Consider the following 22,054-nt stretch of genomic DNA (forward strand, 5'->3'; position numbering starts at 1 on the left):
TTTTGTGCTGTTTGTGGAACATTCTGATGCTACCATCTGAAGGCTGCAGCAGAAATCGAGACTCCTGAAACCAGGCAACATTTATCCAAACATCTAATGTCCAAGTTTGGTGAGCCCGTGCAAATTGTGGCTTCAGTTTCCCGTTCTTTGCTGACGTCACTGGCAACATGGTGTGCATAGTTTGGTTGTAACATTATTTGAGTGTCTGTTCTATCTGTTCAAACCATTCTCCTCTGACCTCTGACACCAATGAGGTATTTCTCCAAGAGAACTGCCGCTCACTAATTTGATATTTTCTCTTTTTCCGACCATCAGACCATTTAAAGAGGTGGCTGTGCAGCAAAATCCAAGCAGATCAGCAGTTTCTGAAATACAGCAGACCATGCCACATTCAAAGGCACATAAGTCGTCTTTCTTCTCTAATCTGATGCTTAGTTTGAATTTCAGCAGCTCCTTTTGACCAGTCTGCATGCATAAATACATGGACCTGAAGCCATGTGATTGGCTAATTAAATATTTATGTTAAGGAGAGGTTGAATACACCCTAATAAAGTGTCCAGTAAGCGTGTTAACGTATTATGTCTTGCTATTATTGGGCCACGATCAATAAGTAATACAATAATTTAAAAATAACAACACACTAAAATCAAGTGTTGTTGAAGTCTATTTTATTTATTATACCTTCCAGTTCTTTTACTTGTTTTATTTATTTTTATTCTTTTCTGTTCTCAGTTCCTCTTTGAAATCTATTCCAAGTTCGTTTTTGAAGACGACGATGAAAGCGTGTTTTATGCTTCCTTTTTAGAGGGCGTCCCTCCGCGGAGACACATCCTGACGCACCGTCAGGCACAGAGAGATCTGAAGTTGGGTGAATATATCCTCGAGTAGTGCCGAGTCATGCAAACTGGCTTCTGCTGTTGTGATGCCACTTTTTTTTCCTGCACTCTTTTGTGAAGTAGGCAAATTACGAGAGCGAGTCGGCGCTCTGAGGCGTTGTGTACTTTGGCACAACATCACTGCAGTCCCACACCAGCACAGGCGAAGTGCGCGTGTTTGTACTGGAGTTAGTTTAGGTGAGCGGAGCGCTCCCTCCCTCCACTCACCCCACCCCCTCCCTCCCTCCTCTGGCCTTAGCAGCACGGGGGCACCTGCACGCCTGCGCCAAGCTCTCACAGCCCCTCCATCATCTGTCCCTTAGCTCCCACATCCATTACAGGGCAGGACTGATAGCATTTGCATGTAGACCGAAAGAGGGACAGAAAGAGAGGGAGGGGGAGAGAGAGAGATGTAGGAGAGTGAAGCAGGGGGAGGCGGAGGGAGCATATGACACAAAGGAGAGGGAGAGAGAGAGAGAGATCAGAGCATTAGAGATAGGAAGAGGGAGGCTGCAGATATCGATGGTGTTAACGATGGAGCGTTAGGATCCAGGGAGGTGACAGTTAGCCAGACCCACGGCTGGGGGTAAAGACATTTGAGGAGGGGGGACTCCTCCTCGGTGAGCTCAGGGGGAGGCGGAGGGAGGAGGAGGAGGATGGGCCTCGAACACAGACTTGCAATGGCACTGCAAAAATTGGATTAAAGCAGTATGGTAACGTTTTCTGATATCCTTTTTTTTCTTTCCTTTTTTAAATTTTTCATTTTCATTTTCCTGCGCTGCTTGTGTCTCGTCCTCGCGTGCTCGCTGGCATCACGTCCCCGCGCGTCTCCCGCTGAGTGAAGAATGCACAGGCATCACCCTGTCCTCTTGTTTTCACGCCATAGACATCTGCCATCTCCATCCTCATCCTCACCGCTTCTCTCCCGACCTTCAGGAGTCTCGGCTTCATCCACGGCGTCGCTCCGTGGATCTTTTATTATTATTATTATTATTATTATTATTATTATTATTACACGTTTAAACAGAGACACCGCGTCAGGTTTGAGCACCACCGCAGCCGTCGCTATATGCCGATTTGCGCTTTTTTTTGGTTGCCTGTTTTCACCCATATGTAACATTGCACCCCAACTCACCCACCTCACCCCCTCTGTCCTGCGAGTGACAGCCACTCAAAAAAGCATCCCACTTTTTTTTTTCACATTTTTTTTTTTTTTCAAAGATCAGTAAAATGATTTGTTGTTTTTCCATCACGGGGCTGCAGTCATGCGTTTTCCTCTCCATCACACCGTGATTGTAACCTACTTTTACAATCACAGCGCGTGCTCATTTCACGCAGTCGCGCAGATATAATGTAAAATAAATCCTCGCGCCATCCCGCAGACAGAAACGAGAGCAGTGCTGTGAGAAATATCTCACAGCACTGCTCTCGTCATGTGTGAGCCCAAGCTCGTGTCTGAGGGTCTGATTGCTGCGTTTTGACGTCAGGCGGAGAGTCATTATCAAACGCGCCATCTGCCAAAGCCGAACAAAAACATATAATACTGACCAGGGAATCCCCGCGTGGATCTGTCAACGCGGGGTCTCGTCGTGTAAAAGGGATTACATCCTCGGGCTGTTATGTTTTTTGTTTTTCTGAAGGAAAAGTCAGACGAACGTTCAGGCAGAAATAGATTTGCATACACGCTCAGCGTGTCTTTAGCATTAAAGTACACGCCACGTGCTGCACACCTTCGTGGGTTTACATGTGCAATTTGCTTCGATCTTAACTAATCGTCATCGTCGTCAGCTTCTTCTTCTTCTTCTTCGTTTTTTGAGGCTCAGCAGGGCAGGAAGCATCATCTAATTAATGCATGGTGGCCTTTCTATGTGGTCTCTAATCTCTCCGCTAGATCGGTTAAAGCTAATATGCGCCGAGTGGGCAAAATGACACATTTTGGCAGTCTAAACTGCTCCCATCGAAGGAGGTTTATTTATTTTGTTGAGTGATTTTACTGAGGTTACTCAGGTGTTTTGTTTCTGGCAGTTGAGATCTGGAAAATATAATCTGCAGTTTAGAAAAACAGAAGAAATTTTGTTTCCTGCAGAAAGTAAAGATTCAAATACTTTACATTTTGTCTGTTCCTGTGAAGAGAATTTTTTGAATTACACACAACTAAAAATGAACTGAGTGTTTTATGTATGCGACTTATATGATGTACTTTAATTATAAACGAAGCATTACTGTTTTATTGTCATACAGCACCAGTCTTGAGCCAACCCTTGTTTCTTTATATTTTGCTTCGGCTTTCCAAAAGTCTTTCAAAGTTTTTTCTCACTTTCAGTCCAGTCCTTGTACCTATGAGTCATTCAAGAACAAAAACAGCATCTAACTCAAGGGATGAACCAGTGTTGTCTCGATATGTGACAGTATATTAGCAAAGAACCGATTTTACATTGCATCATATCCAATAAATATTTAATAATAGATTTATTAATAAGTCTCATCTAGGCACTTTGTTACTAGCAGCCTGTCACAACAGCATATAACTTGTTTCCATTTCTTTAGCTGAATCTTTGAATAATGCTTAATATAAAGTTTAAACAGTATTTTTTTCAACAGCAAGGTCATCCCAAAGAGCTACTGGCTGAAAGCTGGCACAGTGTGTAATGTGTCCTTAAGAAAATTGAGGAAACTGCACGAGTGGACAAAAGAAGAAATGGCAGGCCTAAAAACACTAAAGCAGATGAAGAATATCTGAAAGTCAAAAAAAAAAAGGAAAGGAAAATAGATCCCTGACAAAGGACCTAAAAGATGCATCTAACCTTGAATGTCCTTCAAGTATCCTGGATATCCCTGAAGGCTACTTAAAGAAATTGCAAGAATTACAAGAAAGCTTGAGTAAGAGAGTTCAGTCGGTCATAACAAAATATTGAATTTCAAGCTCGTTGGAGTTGTACAAACTCTGTTTGCCTTAATGTGCTGTATTTATGTTAAGTTTGCACATGTAAATCACTGCACATATTTCCCATTAAAACACATAGACATAAGGAGTGGCTCAAGACTTTTGCACAGTAATGTTTATGTGAATATAACACCAATAATAACAGTAGTATCTGTTGGCACCACATGTCTGCAGATGAACTTCTTTTCTTGTAAAACCCAGTCTGTGAAGAGTCAGCTACAGTGAAGATGCTTCTCCAGCACCGTTTATCTGAATAACCTTTGTTATCTCTACTTTTACACTTTTATACTGATGAGGTTCTGATTCCTTAGTTTGACTAACACCCCTAATGTATCTGGAGCAGTTGTAGCTCTCTTTTCACCCCTGAATAGCAAGTCACTGCTCTCTTGTCCCCTCAGCTGGACAAGAGTGAGGTGGCAACTCTAGGCCTGCCCTCCACTACCAGCCATGGAGGCTCTGACACCAACATCAGCATGGACGGAGCGGGGGCAGCAGCGGCGGTGGGGTCGGTGTCTGGGGGCATGGCAGGGGGAGCGGAAGGTGCTGTGGCCGGTGAGCCGCAGCGGACACGTGCTGCTCTGGAGCATCTGCAGCAGAAGATCCTGAAGGTCACCGAGCAGATTCGCGTGGAGCAGGAGGCGCGTGACGACAACGTGGCGGAGTACCTGAAGTTGGCTCACAACGCGGACAAACAGCAGGCGTCCAGAATCAAGCAAGTGTTCGAGAAGAAGAACCAGAAATCGGCACAGACTATTGCGCACTTACACAAAAAACTAGAGCACTACCACAAGAAGCTGAAGGAGATAGAGCAGGTAAGTGTGTGTGTGTGTGTGTGTGTGTGTGTGTGTGTGTGTGTGTGTGTGCACGTGTTTTTCTTTATGGTCTGTTGGAACATTTATCTTATGAGTGACTTGAACAAGTGTTCAGTCTATCTTTGGGAGCGCAGTTGAGTCCAGAAATAGACTGATGATTTCCCAAACACTTATTTAAACCAGTGCATCCCCCCTGTGCCTCACCTGATTCTTCACAGGGACTGCTTTCCTCATCTGTGTTATGAGGGTTAAAACTTACCCTCATAACATGATCAGCTCTCTCCTTTACGATCCTCCACTTCTCTGCTTCCTCATTCCTTTTCCCCTCTTCACAGAATGGGCCAGCCCGGCAGCCGAAGGATGTCCTGCGGGACATGCAGCAGGGACTGAAGGACGTGGGAGCCAACGTTCGTGCTGGGATAAGTGGATTCGGAGGTGGAGTAGTTGAAGGGGTTAAAGGAGGAGTTTCTGCTCTCACGCACACGGCCGTTGTCTCCAAGCCACGAGAGTTTGCCAGTCTTATAAGAAACAAGTTTGGCAGTGCTGATAACATTGCTCACCTAAAAGACACGCTAGACGACGGAGTTGGGGGCCACGCTGAAGACACCCCCACGCCCCGCGCCCTGAGTGGAAGCGCCACCCTGGTCTCCAGCCCAAAGTACGGCAGCGACGACGAGTGTTCCAGCGCCACGTCCGGATCCGGAGCGGGCAGTAATTCTGGTGGGGCTGGTGGAGGAGGAGGGGGTGCTCTGTTAGGTCCAACGATGGGGAGCCCCAGATTGGACGGGCACCACCACCACCACCATCACATGCATAGTTCATGGGACTCTTTACTTGAGGGTCTGCAGGAGATCAAGGCCAGCCAGACGCACATGGAGGACGCCATCGAGGACATGAAGGGCCAGCTGCAGAGCGACTACTCTTACATGACTCAGTGCCTGCAGGAAGAGAGATACAGGTAGATGTCCCTGCAAAGAAAAGCAATCACTAACGTGCTACACTGAACATCAAGATGCAATTCACACAAGGAAAAAACAACTCAGTCCCCACTGCTCCTTTTAAAATCATCATTAAATATGTACTTTAGAGCAGGGGTGTCAAAGTTAAGGCCCAGGAGCCAAAAGTGGCCGGAAAAGTGCCGCCCACCAGACGTTATTGGAAAATGTGAAGAAGGGCATCGAGTTTGAAATTTCTGACTACATTTTCAGGGCTTTTACAGCTTTTCCTTCTGATAAACACCTCCCCTCTAACAGTGCATGCAACACAAATTAATTAGTCACTTAATAATTCATTATTAATTAAGTAATAGATAAACAACAATAGCACTCAGAGAGCACAACTCCCCCTGAAGGTCAAGGAGTATACTAAAGCTTTTGTTTTGCAACATGCTGTCTGACCTTTGACCTATGACCTTAAAGGCTTACATCCTAGTGTATTTTATTATCTATACCCAGACGATTGGTACAGAATCGGCCAAAATCTTTGGCTTCAATAAGCTGCAATAACTTCAGATTTTGACATATCTTCATGCAGTGTGTGATTTTGTCATCGTGATCAATTAGGGCATCATATTGAAAAGAATTAAAAGCGTGTTCGCTCTATGCCCTTTCAAATGTTTTTTTTAACCTTGGGCGCTAGAAAATGAAGGTCAAGGTCAAATGCTTAGCCAACCTAGGTAATCATGTCATTCAAGCCTGTTATACTGTTGTGAAGATTGAAGATCCATAAAACACTGTGGGTAATATAAAGTTTATACTGATTTTTACATTTGGTGTGACCCAAATGAAATCAGCTGAGCTCTTATTGATCTCTACCATCACACAAAATTTCAAGATGGTAGAAAGCAACAAACAACCAGAGGATGAATTAAATGCAAGGAAACTTTCAATTTTTTTGCCCTCTACTAAATGTATGTTTTGTACAATGAGTCCACAATAATAATAAAAAAGAAGAAGAAATGACATCACAGGGATTAAATATGTAGATAAACCATGTAAAACAAGTTTGACATGCATGCTTTGGAGTACAGTGTGTGCTGCGCTGTGTGTTCAGGTACGAGCGACTTGAAGAGCAGCTGAATGACCTGACGGAGCTGCACCAGAATGAGATGACCAACCTGAAACAGGAGCTCGCCAGCATGGAGGAGAAAGTCGCCTACCAGTCGTATGAGAGGGCGAGAGACATTCAGGTAAAAACAAAGACTCTGATAGATCGTTGGAGACTTTGGAGTTTGCTAGAAGTTGGGATCAGAGCTGTGTGTGGGCAATATGTTTCTCCAAAACTTGTATATGCTTCAAAGATGTGAACATACAAACTGTGTTTACTGACTGTGATTTTCACAGGTAGTCTCAACTCTGACTAAAGCAGTTGAATTAAGACATTATCGCTCCCTGTAAAAGGTGTCTTAGATTTTCAGACCTTTTAATGAGGTTTTGAAAAACAAAATCGCACTAATTGGGTTCATTTCTTTGGGATCTGCACACACAGGAGGCAGTCGAGTCATGCCTGACCCGCATCACCAAGCTGGAGCTGCAGCAGCAGCAGCAGCAGGTTGTCCAGTTAGAAGGCGTGGAGAATGCCAACGCTCGAGCTCTGCTGGGGAAGCTCATCAACGTCATCCTGGCGCTCATGGCCGTGCTGCTGGTCTTCGTCTCCACTCTGGCCAACTTCATCACCCCTCTGATGAAGACCCGGGCCCGCGTAGCTGCCACCGTCCTGCTGACATTGCTGCTGTTCGTGCTGTGGAAGCAGTGGGACTTTGTGGAGCTGTGGCTGCTGCCCAGCTAAGCTTCCTGAAAGACACTCTACAGGAGGAAGAGGAGGAGGGGACCAGAGAAGCTGATTCCAGCTCAGTTCGCCATCACTGAAGGGACCCAGAGACTGAAGTGAAATGAAAGCCACTGTGGCGAGTTCCCTTTGAGTTTGAAGGCGGAGTGGGAGAGAACAAAGCACGGCACTTTTTAGTCGAGACCCGGCTTACAGGGAGCGCCGAGAGGTGTTTACAGAGCAAAAACAAGTGAAATTCTCTGCTTGCCAAGTGACAAAAGACATCCTTCCCTCTCACCCACATGTACCGGCACTGATGACCAACCGTCGATCGCATCGCTGTCACCAAAAACTGAGTTTCTTGCAAGAAATCTTTGGCCTTTTTCTAATGATTTATGATACATTCATTACAAAGACAGGAGCAAAAATAAAATGCCCGATCATGTTTGCTGTAATCTTCATGTTGAAGCTAATGTGTATTTGAGAGGAACAAGGTTTTTTTTTCTTCTTTTCTCCATGAATGTTATATGCTCATGCATGTCCTCATATGTGCACTGAGATGCATCTAGCTGGCATGAGTTAACATGTCATTACTGACAGACTGAATCTTCTATAACTGCCATTTTGGTGTCAGAATTGCAGCGCGGATCTGTCGTATCTCCACTCTGTGTCATTCCCGGTTTGTTTCACATTCTTCTCTGGTGTTGAAGCAGTGCTTTTTCTTTCGTTTTCCTTTTTTTTTTCTCTTGCAAATGAATGAATAGTTTAAAAAAAATCTGCTACAATTCACCATACTGACTCAACAGTGTAAAAATCTGCTCTGTCCACAAATGCATTTTCATATTATATCTATTGTAGAACTGCTACTATCCACAGTGTCAACTTAACTGGCATGTTCAAAGTTTATATCCAGTTTGCAAAAAAAGAAAAAAAAAGAAAGAAGAATTATTGCTGTTTTATTAAACAATGTAAGAAATAAATGATTTCATATATTAGGCTGACCTTCAGTCATCTCCTCATCGTCCATCACGCCGACACCCGTTTGTTTTTTTACTTTTAAAAACGTATTTGCATATGCAGGCACCAAAGCGTATTCTCTTTTGATTGCTTATAATAATTGTAAGATTATTGCATATAAATGGGTGGTTTTGCTGTTACAATGTGAATGCATGGGAAGCATAAAAAAGCAGCAGAGAGTGGATAAAGCTCCAGCTCTGACTGTGTGCATAATCATCTGATTACCTTTGGTTGCAAGAGGTAGGCCAGAGGGACGGGTAAATGTTAGTTTGCGGTGAGCTTGGCCATCCTTTTGCTCCACCCTTGACCATCGCATACAAACAAAGTAACATAGATCTTCCATAAAAGTCAGATATGAAGCATGGAAAAAGGGAAATGTAGGAGCTTCAAGTGTGAAAGAGTCCCATAAGCTGATTGGTCTTAAGCATTTAAACACATACATACCTTAAGGAAGCAGTTGTAGAATGCTGTTTCAGACACCGTTGGCATATTTTTGGATCATAATTACTGATTCATATCTTTTTCATTTGGGAGTAGCAGCCACGCCCCTGATCACTTTACTGTTAAGGCAAGAAAGAGATTTACATTTGATTATGAGCACCATCCTTGGCTGGATCAGATTATATTTCTAAGAACACATTAGTGGTTAGGCCTCGGATCAGCTGTGCATCCATCTACTAACCTGATTATTTCAGTTCTACTTTACTCTCTTGGCTCAGCCATGAAGCTAAATTCATGAAGCTGCTCATAACCTTCTTTTAATCAGAATCACCACTCCCTCTGGAAACATACTATATAAAAAAAATAAATACGCAAGAGAACCAAAGCATCTCAATTTTGTTTTGTCTTTTTAATAATTACTGTCAGGCAAAACCCATATGACCATTACATTTATGACAGGTATTCTTACAGTACACGACAGAACTCAAGGGGATCAGAGCCGGTGGCATGGCCACACCTGACCGCTAAAAAGTAAGACATTCATCGTCATTAGATTGTTCCAACTGTCACAGAGTTCACAAATGTATTTTGCATTTGACTCGTATCAAACACAGTTTTTCTTGACAACCTAGCAAAATCTAAAGACCTCGATAGAAACAGCAGAGTAGAAAAAAATAAAATAAAAAAAGACAACAGAAAAAAAAACAAAACCCAAAACACATTGTATATAACAAGCAGAAGAATTCCTGATTTTCTTAAATTTCCTGTCAAGATGCGAGATGTACAATATATTGCTTTCAGGTGCTCAACTCAAAAATGGGTACTCAAAAAAACAGATAAAAGAAAGAAAGAAAAAGAAACCACACATTCTTCGGTATCTACCCTTTAACTCGCGTCCCGTCTCCGGCAGGTTAAGAGAGGCGGCGTGTCCAACCCAGGCTCAGACCGGTCTAACCGCAGGAGGAGGAGCAGACACTTCAAGCTGTTACAGGAGCCGACAGCAACAGCTCCTCCCGCAGCTTTCCACCGAGTGCCTGATACTCATGCTTTTTGCTTCTTTTCATGGAACAGAGCGGCTACAAAATAAACTAAAAACAAAAACTATTCGTGTTCACTGAGAGCCTTGAGCCTAAGACACAGTATCCAGTCACAGCAGTACATCTGAGGGAGAGGACATGATGAGATACAAATGACACAGGGGTGAGTATTAAAAGTTTCCATAACTGACGTTTCACGATAATTAAAAAAGCTGAGCAGAAGGCAACATGGAGCGTGGACCATCAGTGCGGTCGCTGGCAACGTTAAAAATGTGTCGCTTCATGTAAAGCTCAGCGGTCAAACGTACGATTACGTGTAAAAATGCACATCGTCAACATTACTGTGGCCAAACGCTCCAAAGTCCAGAATCCGTGTTGCCTTTTTAATGTAAAATGCTGTCTCGGGGAGAGCGCCTGGTTGTTCCCAGACTCAACAGACACGAGCCTGATGGTTATTGTTGTTGTTCAGCAGGACAGAGTCCGACCACAGTCTTCAGGCCAGGAATCAATACGCTGGTCCTACAGGCTGAGAAACCTGGGCTTCATTTACGAAAATGTTTTCTTACCGAGTCAAAAGTAAGACATAAACCCAGAGCTTTCTGATCTACTAGCTATGGCAACATTACTCACCACTATCACACTTCTTATCTGGATTGTGCTGCTAAAATGTAATGACATCTGGGAAAGCATCAGAAAACCTTTTCATGAATGCAGCCCTAAGTTTCCACGCACAGGTTATCATCACAGCGAGAGGTACCTAAGCAGACCTCTGGGTATAGAAGAGAATATAGGCCTGAGTGTTGCACACTTCCTCCACACTGCAAACCTTCATCTCAGAGTCATTACAGTGGACCCAGAAACCTGAGGATAGCAAATGCACATTAAAAAAGATGTTAAAAAAGACAACAACAACACAGCAGAACATTTGCATCTTAAATAAATCACAGGATCCTGTGCGCTCTTCCTCACCTCCTTCTGTATTGTAGCAGTATGCGGTGTAGTGCCCTGAGCCGAAGCCTTTACCATGATGCATAACAACAGCAGACAGATCGTAGGTGTAGCCTCCTCTGTGGACAGAGTGACCTGAGCCTGTGCAGCAGTATGGTTTGATGTTCAGAACCTGGTCAAAGGCCACATGGACGCCGATTTTCTCCCTGTGGTTCCGCCCCGACCATCTGCCGTACAACAGGCGATAGTTAGTGTTGCTACACTTCACAAGCCTCGTCTTACAAAATAAATAAAAGGTTGAGCACCCCAAGTTCACAATGGCAACGCAAATAGAGAAAACAAGATCAAAACTACAGGAAATCCTGAAATTTCTTTGAGAAATTTCAAAGAACTTGATTATAGAACAAAGATTATATATATCAGCCTTTACAGAAACTTGCCTGAAGCGTTTGAGGTGCAGCCGGAGAACCTGAGGTAAACGGTAGATCAGAAGCTGCTTACATGCTTCTGACAGAACTAAGGGTTTGTGGGATGATTTCCGTCTTCTTCCTGAAACCATGAAACAAGGAGATCACAGGTTACTGATGCGAGGCTTTGTTTCCGCTGCACAAGTGACGCTTTCTCACAAAATCTCAGGCTTTGCGAAAGTGTTGTGTGGCTCTCTCAAAGCTGCCAGCCTAGTTTTTAAGTCACTGCCTCCGCCGGAGCTGTCAGCAGGAGATTAAAGGGCTTCTTAGACAATGAATAAATAAATAACACCGTTGGCTTCATTAATCTGTTGAAAGCATTCAGTCATTCAGGTAAAGGTCACTTTACACACAAATGTTCCTCATGGGTACATTCAGATGCACCCACAGTTCTACAGTGTACTCTGTATGCACACCATGGGTGAAATCTGACAATACATTACCTGACAAATCATACTTGAGGTAAGTGTTTACACTTTACTGATGTTTATTTGATGATTTGGGACCACAAGACTTCGCACTTCAGTAAATACAGCAGCTTTCACCTCACCTCCCTGAAATGAATTACTTAAACATTTTTTCCTGATAGATCCTGTCTCCATTCAAGTGAAAACTTCTAACTACATAACTGGAAAATCTTTTTTCTAGTAGCGGGGTGACTAGTTGCTCTGTTTACTTAGAAGAAATGCATTTTTCCTACTTTAGTAGGAAAAATGCAGGAAAACAGAACACTAGTACTTGAATGCAGCTTACATTTCTGGATGTATGCGAAGCCGGCAGCCTGAAATTTGTCTCAAAACCCTACGTGAGCATGTGATGTGATCTGTGCGTGCCAGGCAATTCGTGAGTAGGAGGATGTCTGTAAAGTTTCAGACATTTGTATGCACAGGAATTGTGAGCAGCTGATCAGTATTCATTCAATATTTATTCAAATGTGGATGTGCGCATTTGTAAAACAGTTTTCCGTGTGGTAAAATTGCTTTGAAATTGCGTGTGGACTGAAGCACCTGCTTGTGTGTCCTCAAACGCTACACACAAATCAATACATACATTTGTAAATCTTGCTTTATGCATTTGGATCACACTGAATGCATGTGTAACACTTCGGAGACAAACTTCTCTCCATCCTGAAAAATCAAGTCTTTTAACTGAGAACATCGGGAAACACGTGCATGCAGTCGTAATCCTGTGCAATCCTCTTCATTTATGCGACAGTTTGCATGTTACTATTGTGCGTCTGATGAGAATGAAATGACAGCTTTTAATTAGTCATGACCCGGGTGTGCGTTTAGTTCCGATGCCATCAGATTAACAGGAAAATGTTCTGTACGCTTCATTTTTACAAGTTGCTGTCCTGACATTCTCCTCAGTTATTCGTAGAAATACCTCGCAAGAAAAACTGCATTGACCTTTAAAGAAAAAGCAGGGTCCGGAGTCAAAATGAATAAATCATGAAGGGAAATCTATAACTTTAAGTTCCACTTTGGATAATAACTTATTTAAAACCAATTCCCATTATAATCCAAATTCATGACATTCATCATGTGAACCCAAGTGTATGGTCCACTTTCCAGTTCTCTGTCTGATGAATCAAGAGAATAATTTATCTGCCAATTCATATTTTAGGGTTGATAAACAGCTTTATCAGAATGCATCCAAGTTGTCATATAATAGGCAGATATCCTGAAATAATACAGATTTATTCAACTCGAGCTTAAGAAGCAAAGTCTTATCAGCTAATAATGAACTTAAGATGAGCTTAGCTTGTGGTGCATTAAACATTGTACTGACTGTTGCAGTGGTTGCAGGCGTAGATGCTGCCTTCAAGAGCCTCCATCTCTGTAAACTTGGACAGCATCTCAGTGAGGGTGCAGCTACGCTGGTAAGCCGTCGAGCTCGAGCCTTTGTCTATGCTGTGGTATCGCTCTGGAAACTCCAAAGACAAATCCCAGAATGGCTCTACTGTGTTAGACTTGTGCTTACAGGATAGGCATGTCACCTAAAACATACAGAGAAGATGAGGAACACAAGCAAAGGTGAGTGTGACGATGATTCCAAGTTTCAGCTGTAGCAGAACTCTGGAAAGTGCAAACAAATAAATAAACTGATTTAATAAATAAAACAAATATCTGCCTGAATTACAAAACCAGACACTTCCCCATTCTAACTACATTCCAGCACAGGTTTATGCTCTTCACACATGATCACAATCAATCAACTGTCTTTTTTAGCCTGCTCTTCCAGGCAACTGCTTAAACTCACGATCTTAACTGTGATTGGTCAAACCCTGCAAACAGAGCTGAACAGATGCAGTTATGAGTTTTTTTGTTTGTTTATTTGTTCACAACATCAAGAACACATCACCTCAGAGTGGATTTAATTTTGAATTTTAAAAATGAAATCACAATTAGAATTGCAGAGTGTCGCCTTTGAAACTGCTGGACCGCTGGACTTGGGGGGGGGGGGGGCTTTCTGTGTAATGCGTGCATGTTGCATGGGAAGCCTTTTGGGTACTCCACCTTGCTCCGACAGTCCAAACACATGGATGTAAGGTTAGCTGGTGATTCTAAAGCAGCTATAGGTGTGACAGCGAGCAGGAATAGTTGTCTGTCTCTCTCTGTGTTGGCCATGTGATCGGCTGATGACACTCCCAGGCTGTACCCCCGCCTCTCGCCCTATGATTACCAGGATATCTATCATAGGGCTGGTGGATAAGAAAACGCAGAGATATTTTGTGGGCATTTTGCCTTTATTGGGAAGAGGAGACTGCAGATAGAGTGGAAGTTTGGACATCACAGAGACAATACACTACAACGCACTATTGTAGTGTAATGTAGTGTTATGGGAATGTGGTGACGTGACATCAAAGATTTTACATGCAACCACAGACTTGGATTAACTGGAAATCTGTATCCATGGCATCTGTATCTGCAGCACAGTGTATAAATTTCAGCTTATATATAACTGATATTAACTGATATGGGCCTTTGTGATTGGTAAGAGCACCTAAGTTGATACCTTTTACTGATGTCAGTGGCCGACGTTTATCTGATGTCTCATGTGAATTTTCTCAGTTTTCAAAGTTAACTGGGGACTAACTGAAGGACAGCTACAGGAGCTGATTACACCTCTTCAAAACAATGACTACAGCTTAACTGTACCCGGTGAAGCATGTTTTTGCAGAAGCATCCCAGAAACAGCACCTACTAAAAATACCACTGGGTCATTTTTTTCTCCTTTTTTATCTTGTCTTCATCTTGTAGGAAGGAAGTTAGACCCAGGAGAGTAAAGAACATGGTCAATTTTCAAAATAAAAGGCATGAAGACTAAAACGCTATCCTTTTACTTATCACTTATTAATTAACATTTATTACTTATTTTATTATCAGATTTGTGTCTCTGGCACAAAGGGGGAATATAAATATACAGAAATAATAATGAAAGCAAAACAAAACACAAAAGTCAAAATCTTGGCATTAGCCCAGAACTTCACAACAGACATGCAGAAATGGAAAGCAAGAGGCAAAAGAGATAAATACACAAACAAAACAACCTACATCACACTGGACAACACTGACTGCATGCAGCTATAAGTTAGGAGTCTCACCTGGCTGAGTAGCTGCCCGTGAAAGATGGTGTTGAGAACCTTTAGCACTTGCTTGGATAGTTTCCTCTTTGTGATGGGGATGACTATCCGCCTTTTGGACCCCTCTGTGTCCAGCTCCTGCTGCACCTTGTCCAGCAGCTCACACAAGAACTCCTGGGCATCCTGCTGGTCGTATCCACGGAAAGCCGGGATGAGGTTCCACACAGAGTGCAGCATGGCAAAGGGAGATACTAAAGACCACCGGCCTGACCACATGACCCTGAAAAGCGTATGTAACTCATGGCACAGAGACATCTGCTGGCGGGTGGAGCAGCGAGGAGGAGGCGAGACGCTTTCCTTTTTCCCCACGGGCAAATTCCAACAGCCCGCCTTCCCCATACGTCCAAGAGGGTATTCTGCCAGCGCTGTGTTACCACTGCTGACCACACCTCCTGTCACCCCCTTCATCCCCTGGGAGTGGTTGGTCTTGGCCAGTAGCTCCTCAGTCTCACACAGGTCCAAAGTGAGAAAACACTCCCTGAATTTCTGCAGGTGGCTCAGCACTTGCAATATTGAGTTCATGTAGCACGTGTTCCCCAAGTTGCGCAGACCGGTGACCCCCGGAGCGAGTCTCCGTCGTGTGACTGCATGCGTGGAGTAGTATCGCCTCAGTCTGGCAGCTTTGCCATTCTGAGAAGTCTTGCGGGACAGGGTTAAAAGTGAAGGCTTCTTTTGGGCAGGAGGAGGAGGTAGGCGTTCTGGAGGGTCGCGAAATTTGCGTGGAATGAGTGTGATGGTTGAACGTGGCGCCTGAGTAAGAAGCCTAGCACTCTTCCTGGGAGGAACATTGCCAAGTTCTTCCATGAGTCTCTTTTTCACCTCCTTCTTTTGTCTTCTAGCTTCCTCAAGTTTCTCTTTACGCTGATTCTGGAGCTCCTGATGTTTGCTGATCCACATCCGGAGCATTTTCCCCAGGAGTGCTTTCCTCCTGTGCCGCAAGGCCAGCTGCATGGCGGGCTGCGGCCCACTTTCCCCAACCCAGGGAGTACACTCCCCCCCTGTTGAAGAGCGCAGTGAGCGCCTACCCGGGCTCCGAACAGTGGAGAGCGCCCCTCTGAGGAGTTTGAGGTCACCCTCTGCGTTATCGTTGAGTACATAGTCTCCACAGGCAAAGCAAAAAACATCCAGCTCTCGCACCTCCATAGCCAGCGGATGGTGCGACTCCTGAAAGTGTTTGAGTGAGTGCTCCTCCATAAACCGTCCACAGGCCACGTGGGAGCACTTGAGGCAGGCCCACACCGAATCGGTGGTGCTGCAGTCGACACAGTGCCATTTTTGCGGATTAAGGATCGAATGGTCTTGGCCTAGGCGAAGGCGTACCACGTGCTTACAACGATCCATTGCTCCAGATACACATGTGGCCTCAGCGATAGGACACACGTCCCGCAGCCAAACAGCAACTCATTCTGTAGGGGAAGAAAAAAATAAAGCAAGATTACTGCTGATAGCAGAATCCAGTGTTTTTGTTTTCTGTTTTTCTAATGAAAAGACTGCAGTGTATAAGCAACTGTCACAAAAACAAAAAAGAAAGAAGATGTACTAACTGGAAAAGGAGTTTTTGTGATCAAATTCTGGACAACACATCACAACATCTGCAAAGAACACAACAGGACAGTTCAGCCTGATCACCCATGCCCACCGTCAGCACCAGCGGCTCCAGAGAGAGTCTGAGAAATAGGGGTGAAAGCTGCAATGAAAAAACAAAAAACAGACAAAGCAACCACTCCACCCCACAACGACAGAGATAAATCACACACTTCTCCAATTAATGAAAACCACGCATTTAGGAAATTCTCAAAAATCTATCTTTACACAAAAAAGTGGACTGAAAACAAGTGACCATAAAACTTCTTAACAAAAAGTAACATAACCAAATAACTCAGGAAGTGACTTTATTGTGGGAATCTCCTCCAGTTGTGACACTGACTGCCCTGGTTGACATTACTGTGAATAAACGTGACAAATGATTGACATCTACAGGAATCACACACGGAAAAGGAACTGTTATGTCGCTCTCGTTCTTTAAGAAAATCAACATGTGGCCATTTGATCAGGGGCAATAATTAAAACTGAGCTTTAGGGCAAGGAAATGATGACATGAGCGCCTGTCTGTCCATTGAAATGATATTCTTAACGTTAATGGATGTAGTTATGTACCTCACCAGTACCAGCGCTGTGCTACATCACTTTCTTTTTTATCTATCTCTTTGTGTAAATGAGCCACTACATTAAAAAAATAATAATAATAACAATGGATAAAAATAATAATGGCAGCATGAACTTTCAGGTCGGCGCAACTGTTTTTCAGTCGCATGCCACGCTTTTTGCACGCCACAAGTTAAGCGCCTCAACTCCTGCATGTGATATTCACAAATGTTAGAATTTTTCCACTGTGTCTGTCCGTGTTTTAAAAAGGATGCCTTCTGGCTCAGACAGGCTGGCTCTTAACGCCATGCTAGGCTATCCCACCATCACCATGCTGAAGAACAAAGAGCAGCCAGAGAGCGACTCTCCAGGAACATCCAACAACTTTGTTGGTCCGAGACAGCCCAGCAGGCAGCAACTTAGCTGCCGCCGCTAACCGTTTTTATCCACGGCGGCTGTGCGTAGGGTTAACACCGCTTGCCCCCCCACCTCCTCCCTCCCGTCCCTCTGCTGTGTCTCGCCTAATAACGCGCGGAGTTAAACACGGATTTATTCGCTTGGCTCCAAGCAGCTAACAATTCGCGTTATCTGCTCGCCACAGTTGCTAACGTTAGCTAAGCTGCTAACCTGTTTGTTGAGGACAATCGAAGTTAACCTAACGGCTGCCGTCGGTCGCTAACGTTAAGGCTAGCAAACTGCGCCGTTAACCGTTAAAAAAAACTACCCGGTGACATTCACCGCAGGAAGCCGGCTGCTGAAACGCGGCTCTCGGCCCTATCGGTGCCCCTCACTATATTTGCAACACCTGATAATGGTAAAGCTGGGTAACGTTACCATCGCCAGCATCCATCCATCCGGTGTACACTCAGAGAGCTGCTTGTTGTCCTCCTCACAGATTGAACAACCCAACTCTCGATCCGAGCACAGACCCCGCCGCTCTCATTGGACCGGGGCTGAGCGGGAGCCGGGCTCTCATTGGCGGAAGGGTTGAACAACAGGCAGCAGGATGGACCGTCCGTCCGTCCACCCACAGCGGCCACATGGAACAATAACCGAGGCCAGAGTGGAAGCCGGGTTTAAGAGGACAGCCGCTACCCCTGATCCCCGGTGTCCCCGTTAAACCCCGTGCGCGCCATGTGTCAAGCTCAGTAGTGTTAATCTGGTAAAATACACCTGAGGCGCGTGCATGTACTGTGCGTGTGTTTAGCTTTAAGCGCCCTATTAGGCGCATCTCCTTTGGATGCTGTCGTGGGGAGGGACTACTTTCAAAATGCGTCAGCGCAAATCAGTGTAATTCAAGTTTAAACATAAAAACAAAGCCGCTGTCTAGAAGAAATGCGCAGCATTCCGGGAGAGTTTGAAAGCTGAATAACATATCACAAGTTCTAAAAGAGAAGTCATGTCAGTTTTATCAGCTTTAATTATAATACAGTTGTGGTTGCGCTGCATATCCAGGATTTTTTTCACATGAGATTAGGAGACGCATGGATAAAAATAACCAAATTAACAATAGCAATTATCGTAATTTAGTAGGACACTTGAATTATATATATATATATATATATATATATATATATATATATATATATATATATATATATATATATATATATATATATATATATATATATATATATATATATATATATATATATATATAAATAAAATCAAATTACTGGTAATTTAATAGGACATTGTTCTGCATTTTTACTTTTTTCCCCCTGCTCTAACATAAGAGTTCACTCAATGCCAAGCATAAGTGAGATCTTCAGATTATTGTAGATTAAAGTGTCTATTCTCAGATTTTAGAAGCTAGATCCAGTCTTTTGGACATTTTAACAATCCAATATAAACAATCGAACTTACTGTCACCCTGAGATATCTGCACAGATACTTCTTTGTGATTTAATAAAGCATTTCCACTGTAAACTCATTGCATGTGTAAACACAAGCCTCCACCTAATACCGGAACACTAATCCAACTGCATAAACCTAGGGATTGGACTATGAAATTCCTCGACCTGTAGTCAACATTTAGTTCATTCATTCCTGTCTTTCTGACAGAGAAAAACAAAGAAATCTGATTGTTTAAAAAGGAAAATCTCTCACTTGCTTGTGACATCATCTTTAAACATTCAGCCAGCGCAAAACTTGGATGATGCAACAGATAAAAATCGACCTCTCTCACTGATAAACATCATCAGATCAGTTGACAGTCAAAAGGGCCAGTGTTCAGCTGATAAATTGGTTCATCCCTGTGTAAACTAGCAAGAAATCAATGAATACTTTGTGCCTCTACTCTCAGATAAAAGAGCACCATCAAAAGGGCATCGCAGTATGAACGCTCAGAGACTTTGACTACTTGTTTTCACTGTGTCTCTTTATTGCAAATGCTTTCATCCAACACTAATGTGAAGTTCTGCAGTGATAATAAAACCCCAGACGTTCAAAAAGAAAATGCCTGGGTATCAACGCTAATCCATAGGACCAGAAATATACCAACATCTGTACAAACATGGAGAGGAAAAAAAAACAGATATCTTTGTTGCAGACTCAGCGCACATTGGTTCCAGGGATTTGCAGCTTGCGCAGTTTGTTGAATAACTCCAGGTACTGAGTCATGGTGTCAACACAGTCTGTTGGTGCAAAGAGTCCCTCGGGCTTGGCAGCAAACACAGATGGCAGTTCAGGGACGCTGGGGCCGAGAAAGGACTGCATAAACTCCTTCATGAGGTTCCAGCAGTCCCCAGGAACGACACAAGGGCAGTACTCCACCTGAGGAAGCAAGCCAGGAGTTAACGCCTCAAGGAGAGAAAGCAGAAGGATGTGACTCGTCTTTATCACAGCATATATATATATATATACATATATATATATACATACATATATATACATACACACGCACCTCTACTGATATCCCTCTGGCACTGGAGCTCATCGTCACGGTACCAACTTTTATCAAGAAGTCGCAGTAGCGATATCTCGAACCACGAGACTCCACCTTGTGTCCCTTGGCATTCTGAAAGTGACTTTTCAGCTTCACCATGAGGACATCAAAATTTGCATCCGCTATTAGGCAGGGTCCACCTTCAAACAGAGCCAAGCAGCTCAGGGGGGTTTCGGAGTTGTGCATCACATACAGGAGCTTGGAGGGCTGACCTACAATGGACAGACAACACTTAAAACTGTCAGGTGAGATGGGGAAGGAAATGAAAGTTCCACAAAGTTACAGCGGCAAGACTGAGATTTGCAGCTGAAGTTTGGACGTGTACAGTGAGGGATAGTAGATATATTGGGAAAAGGATGTTAAAGATGGAGGAGCTGCCAGGCAGGAGGAAAAGAGGAAGACATCAGAGGAGATTTATGCATGTAGTGATGGAGGACTTGTAGATGGTCGGTGTGACAGAAGAAGCTGCAAGGGTGAGATGGAGGCAGATGATCTGTGGTGACATCTAAAGGAAACAGACTTCTGGCCATATAGATATACAGCTATTACTTATACTGATGATGATTGTTATTCTCCCACAGATACATTCAAAAACTGTGGCGATACAGTAGCCAAAGATGCACAGGAGGAATCAGCAGTACTGAAGGGGACAGTAACAGTATGTCGATGGAACTTGTTGTAACATTTCTAAGGAGGTGCACACCAGGCTGCTGAAGCATAAATTCCCAATAAAAGTGACTACCTTACTGTGTTGACCTAACTACAGCCAATCAAACTGGTAAATAAACCAGTACACCAGTACTTATGTAGCTCGTTTTAATGTAGCTGAGTACTCAAAAGCACTTCCTACTACAAGTCTCACACTCACATTCATACAGTGCTTTTGTCTATGCCTAACTGTTTTCTAACACACACACACAGATGGATGCATCAGGGGCAACTTAGGGTTCAGTATCTTGTCCATGGATACTTCAGGATGCAGACTGGAGGAGATGGGGATCTATGACGCTCTACCAGCTGAGCCACAGCTCGTGTGACAAAAAAGTGAATTTTGACGTTTCCATATATATATATATATATATATATCACAATTTCTCTTGCCCTCTTTGCCAGATCTCTCTAGAATTTTTTTTTTATGTCAGTGACACTTAGCTGCATAAATAAGGGAGATACGAAAATCACTTTGCCAAAAAACAAGTTCTGCTTTGTGATAGAAATGTTCTTTCTTACTCAAAATGACTCAGAATCGTTCATGAGAGATCTGTTTGACAGATTGTAGGCCAATAAGTCATTTACAACAGTTCAAATACCGGCAATCTTTTTTTCTTTGCAAACAATCACACGAAAAGGGGATAAAATACTCTGTAGCCCCACCTAGACAGGGACATCAGGTCAACCTCATGGGTGAGTGCAATACGTCTGCATTAATGTGATCTATAAATCTGAATTCTAAAGCTCAGAAACAAACAGATAAAAAAATATTACTGCTGGAATTTCCCGTGGCATGGTAAGTTTCGCAGTCCACGCAGAAGCTGCCTTGCTTCACGGCGCCCAGCTGCTCCAGCTTTTTGTGCAGCATGTCCACAGTCTGCTGCACGCTCTTCCCCTCCGCCACGGGCACCTGGCACACACTGCGGGGCACAGCAAGCAGAGCACTTGAGGAACCAGCATACACTTTGTTCTGTGTCACGTTACCAGCATTGTTGAATGAGACACAGCCACGCTCCGCGGATCCATGGGAAAAAAAACCACGCAGGATGGTTGAGGCTGGGCTAAAACTGTCTGAATATTTAGGGGTTAAAAAACGTTTAAAATCAAACGTAGGTTTAAAAACCACCTTACCAAGTAACACCCATTGATGTTTTGCCTCTCTTCACTTGTAGTACGGAGTTTGAGCACTTCCGGGTTAAACAAAACGCCTTCCGGTAAAGTGAAAGGAAACAACAGAAAAAAACGAATAAAAAATAAAATATTATCGATAATACAGAATGGTGAATATTAACACCGTT

The 22,054-nt window shown here is 43.5% G+C and overlaps 3 protein-coding genes across 4 annotated transcripts; 1 reads left to right on the forward strand and 2 right to left on the reverse strand.

The window, feature by feature from the left end:
- Positions 1-1,194: 1,194 nt before the first annotated feature.
- tmcc2 (transmembrane and coiled-coil domain family 2) lies at positions 1,195-8,394 on the forward strand. Of its 2 annotated transcripts, none has more exons than XM_006783405.3 (5): positions 1,195-1,588; positions 4,218-4,631; positions 4,967-5,589; positions 6,684-6,819; positions 7,119-8,394. In XM_006783405.3, the coding sequence occupies exons 1-5, from the start codon at positions 1,586-1,588 to the stop codon at positions 7,416-7,418; spliced, it is 1,476 nt and encodes a 491-aa protein (XP_006783468.1). In that variant the 5' UTR covers positions 1,195-1,585; the 3' UTR covers positions 7,419-8,394. The 2 variants fall into 2 exon arrangements, with proteins under 2 accessions (XP_006783468.1, XP_035760039.1); XM_035904146.2 differs by having other exon boundaries at positions 1,195-1,583.
- An 851-nt stretch (positions 8,395-9,245) lies between these two features.
- On the reverse strand, positions 9,246-18,170 carry usp49 (ubiquitin specific peptidase 49). The gene is made up of 7 exons (XM_006783404.3): positions 17,933-18,170; positions 16,498-16,620; positions 14,915-16,359; positions 13,099-13,306; positions 11,281-11,389; positions 10,862-11,067; positions 9,246-10,753 (listed from the first exon to the last, which is right to left on the reverse strand). The coding sequence occupies exons 3-7, from the start codon at positions 16,292-16,294 to the stop codon at positions 10,650-10,652; spliced, it is 2,007 nt and encodes a 668-aa protein (XP_006783467.1). The 5' UTR covers positions 16,295-16,359; positions 16,498-16,620; positions 17,933-18,170; the 3' UTR covers positions 9,246-10,649.
- A 1,290-nt stretch (positions 18,171-19,460) lies between these two features.
- Positions 19,461-21,970, reverse strand: med20 (mediator complex subunit 20). The gene is made up of 4 exons (XM_006783403.2): positions 21,888-21,970; positions 21,531-21,676; positions 20,004-20,257; positions 19,461-19,873 (listed from the first exon to the last, which is right to left on the reverse strand). Exons 1-4 carry the CDS (start codon positions 21,899-21,901, stop codon positions 19,652-19,654), a joined length of 636 nt encoding a protein of 211 aa, XP_006783466.1. The 5' UTR covers positions 21,902-21,970; the 3' UTR covers positions 19,461-19,651.
- Between the last annotated feature and the right edge of the window lie 84 nt (positions 21,971-22,054).

This window comes from Neolamprologus brichardi, chromosome 5 (assembly GCF_056152115.1).
Source record: "Neolamprologus brichardi isolate AB-2024 chromosome 5, ASM5615211v1, whole genome shotgun sequence".
NCBI lineage: Eukaryota > Metazoa > Chordata > Actinopteri > Cichliformes > Cichlidae > Neolamprologus > Neolamprologus brichardi.

What these genes read in the sequence shown, in the direction of transcription:
- tmcc2 (XM_006783405.3), top strand. An exon ending in AGCTGAAGGAGATAGAGCAG is followed by an intron (nt 4,632 to 4,966) that starts GTAAGTGTGTGT and finishes CCCTCTTCACAG; the next exon opens with AATGGGCCAGCCCGGCAGCC. An exon ending in CTGCAGGAAGAGAGATACAG is followed by an intron (nt 5,590 to 6,683) that starts GTAGATGTCCCT and finishes CTGTGTGTTCAG; the next exon opens with GTACGAGCGACTTGAAGAGC.
- usp49 (XM_006783404.3), bottom strand. Translation starts at nt 16,294, where the DNA reads ATGGATCGTTGTAAGCACGTGGTACGCCTTCGCCTAGGCCAAGACCAT. An exon ending in CGCCTGCAACCACTGCAACA is followed by an intron (nt 11,390 to 13,098) that starts GTCAGTACAATG and finishes TCATGGTTTCAG; the next exon opens with GAAGAAGACGGAAATCATCC. An exon ending in CTGCACCTCAAACGCTTCAG is followed by an intron (nt 11,068 to 11,280) that starts GCAAGTTTCTGT and finishes GTTGTACGGCAG; the next exon opens with ATGGTCGGGGCGGAACCACA.
- med20 (XM_006783403.2), bottom strand. An exon ending in TGCCACGGGAAATTCCAGCA is followed by an intron (nt 20,258 to 21,530) that starts GTAATATTTTTT and finishes TGTCCATTGTAG; the next exon opens with GTCAGCCCTCCAAGCTCCTG. An exon ending in CCAGAGGGATATCAGTAGAG is followed by an intron (nt 19,874 to 20,003) that starts GTGCGTGTGTAT and finishes TTGCTTCCTCAG; the next exon opens with GTGGAGTACTGCCCTTGTGT.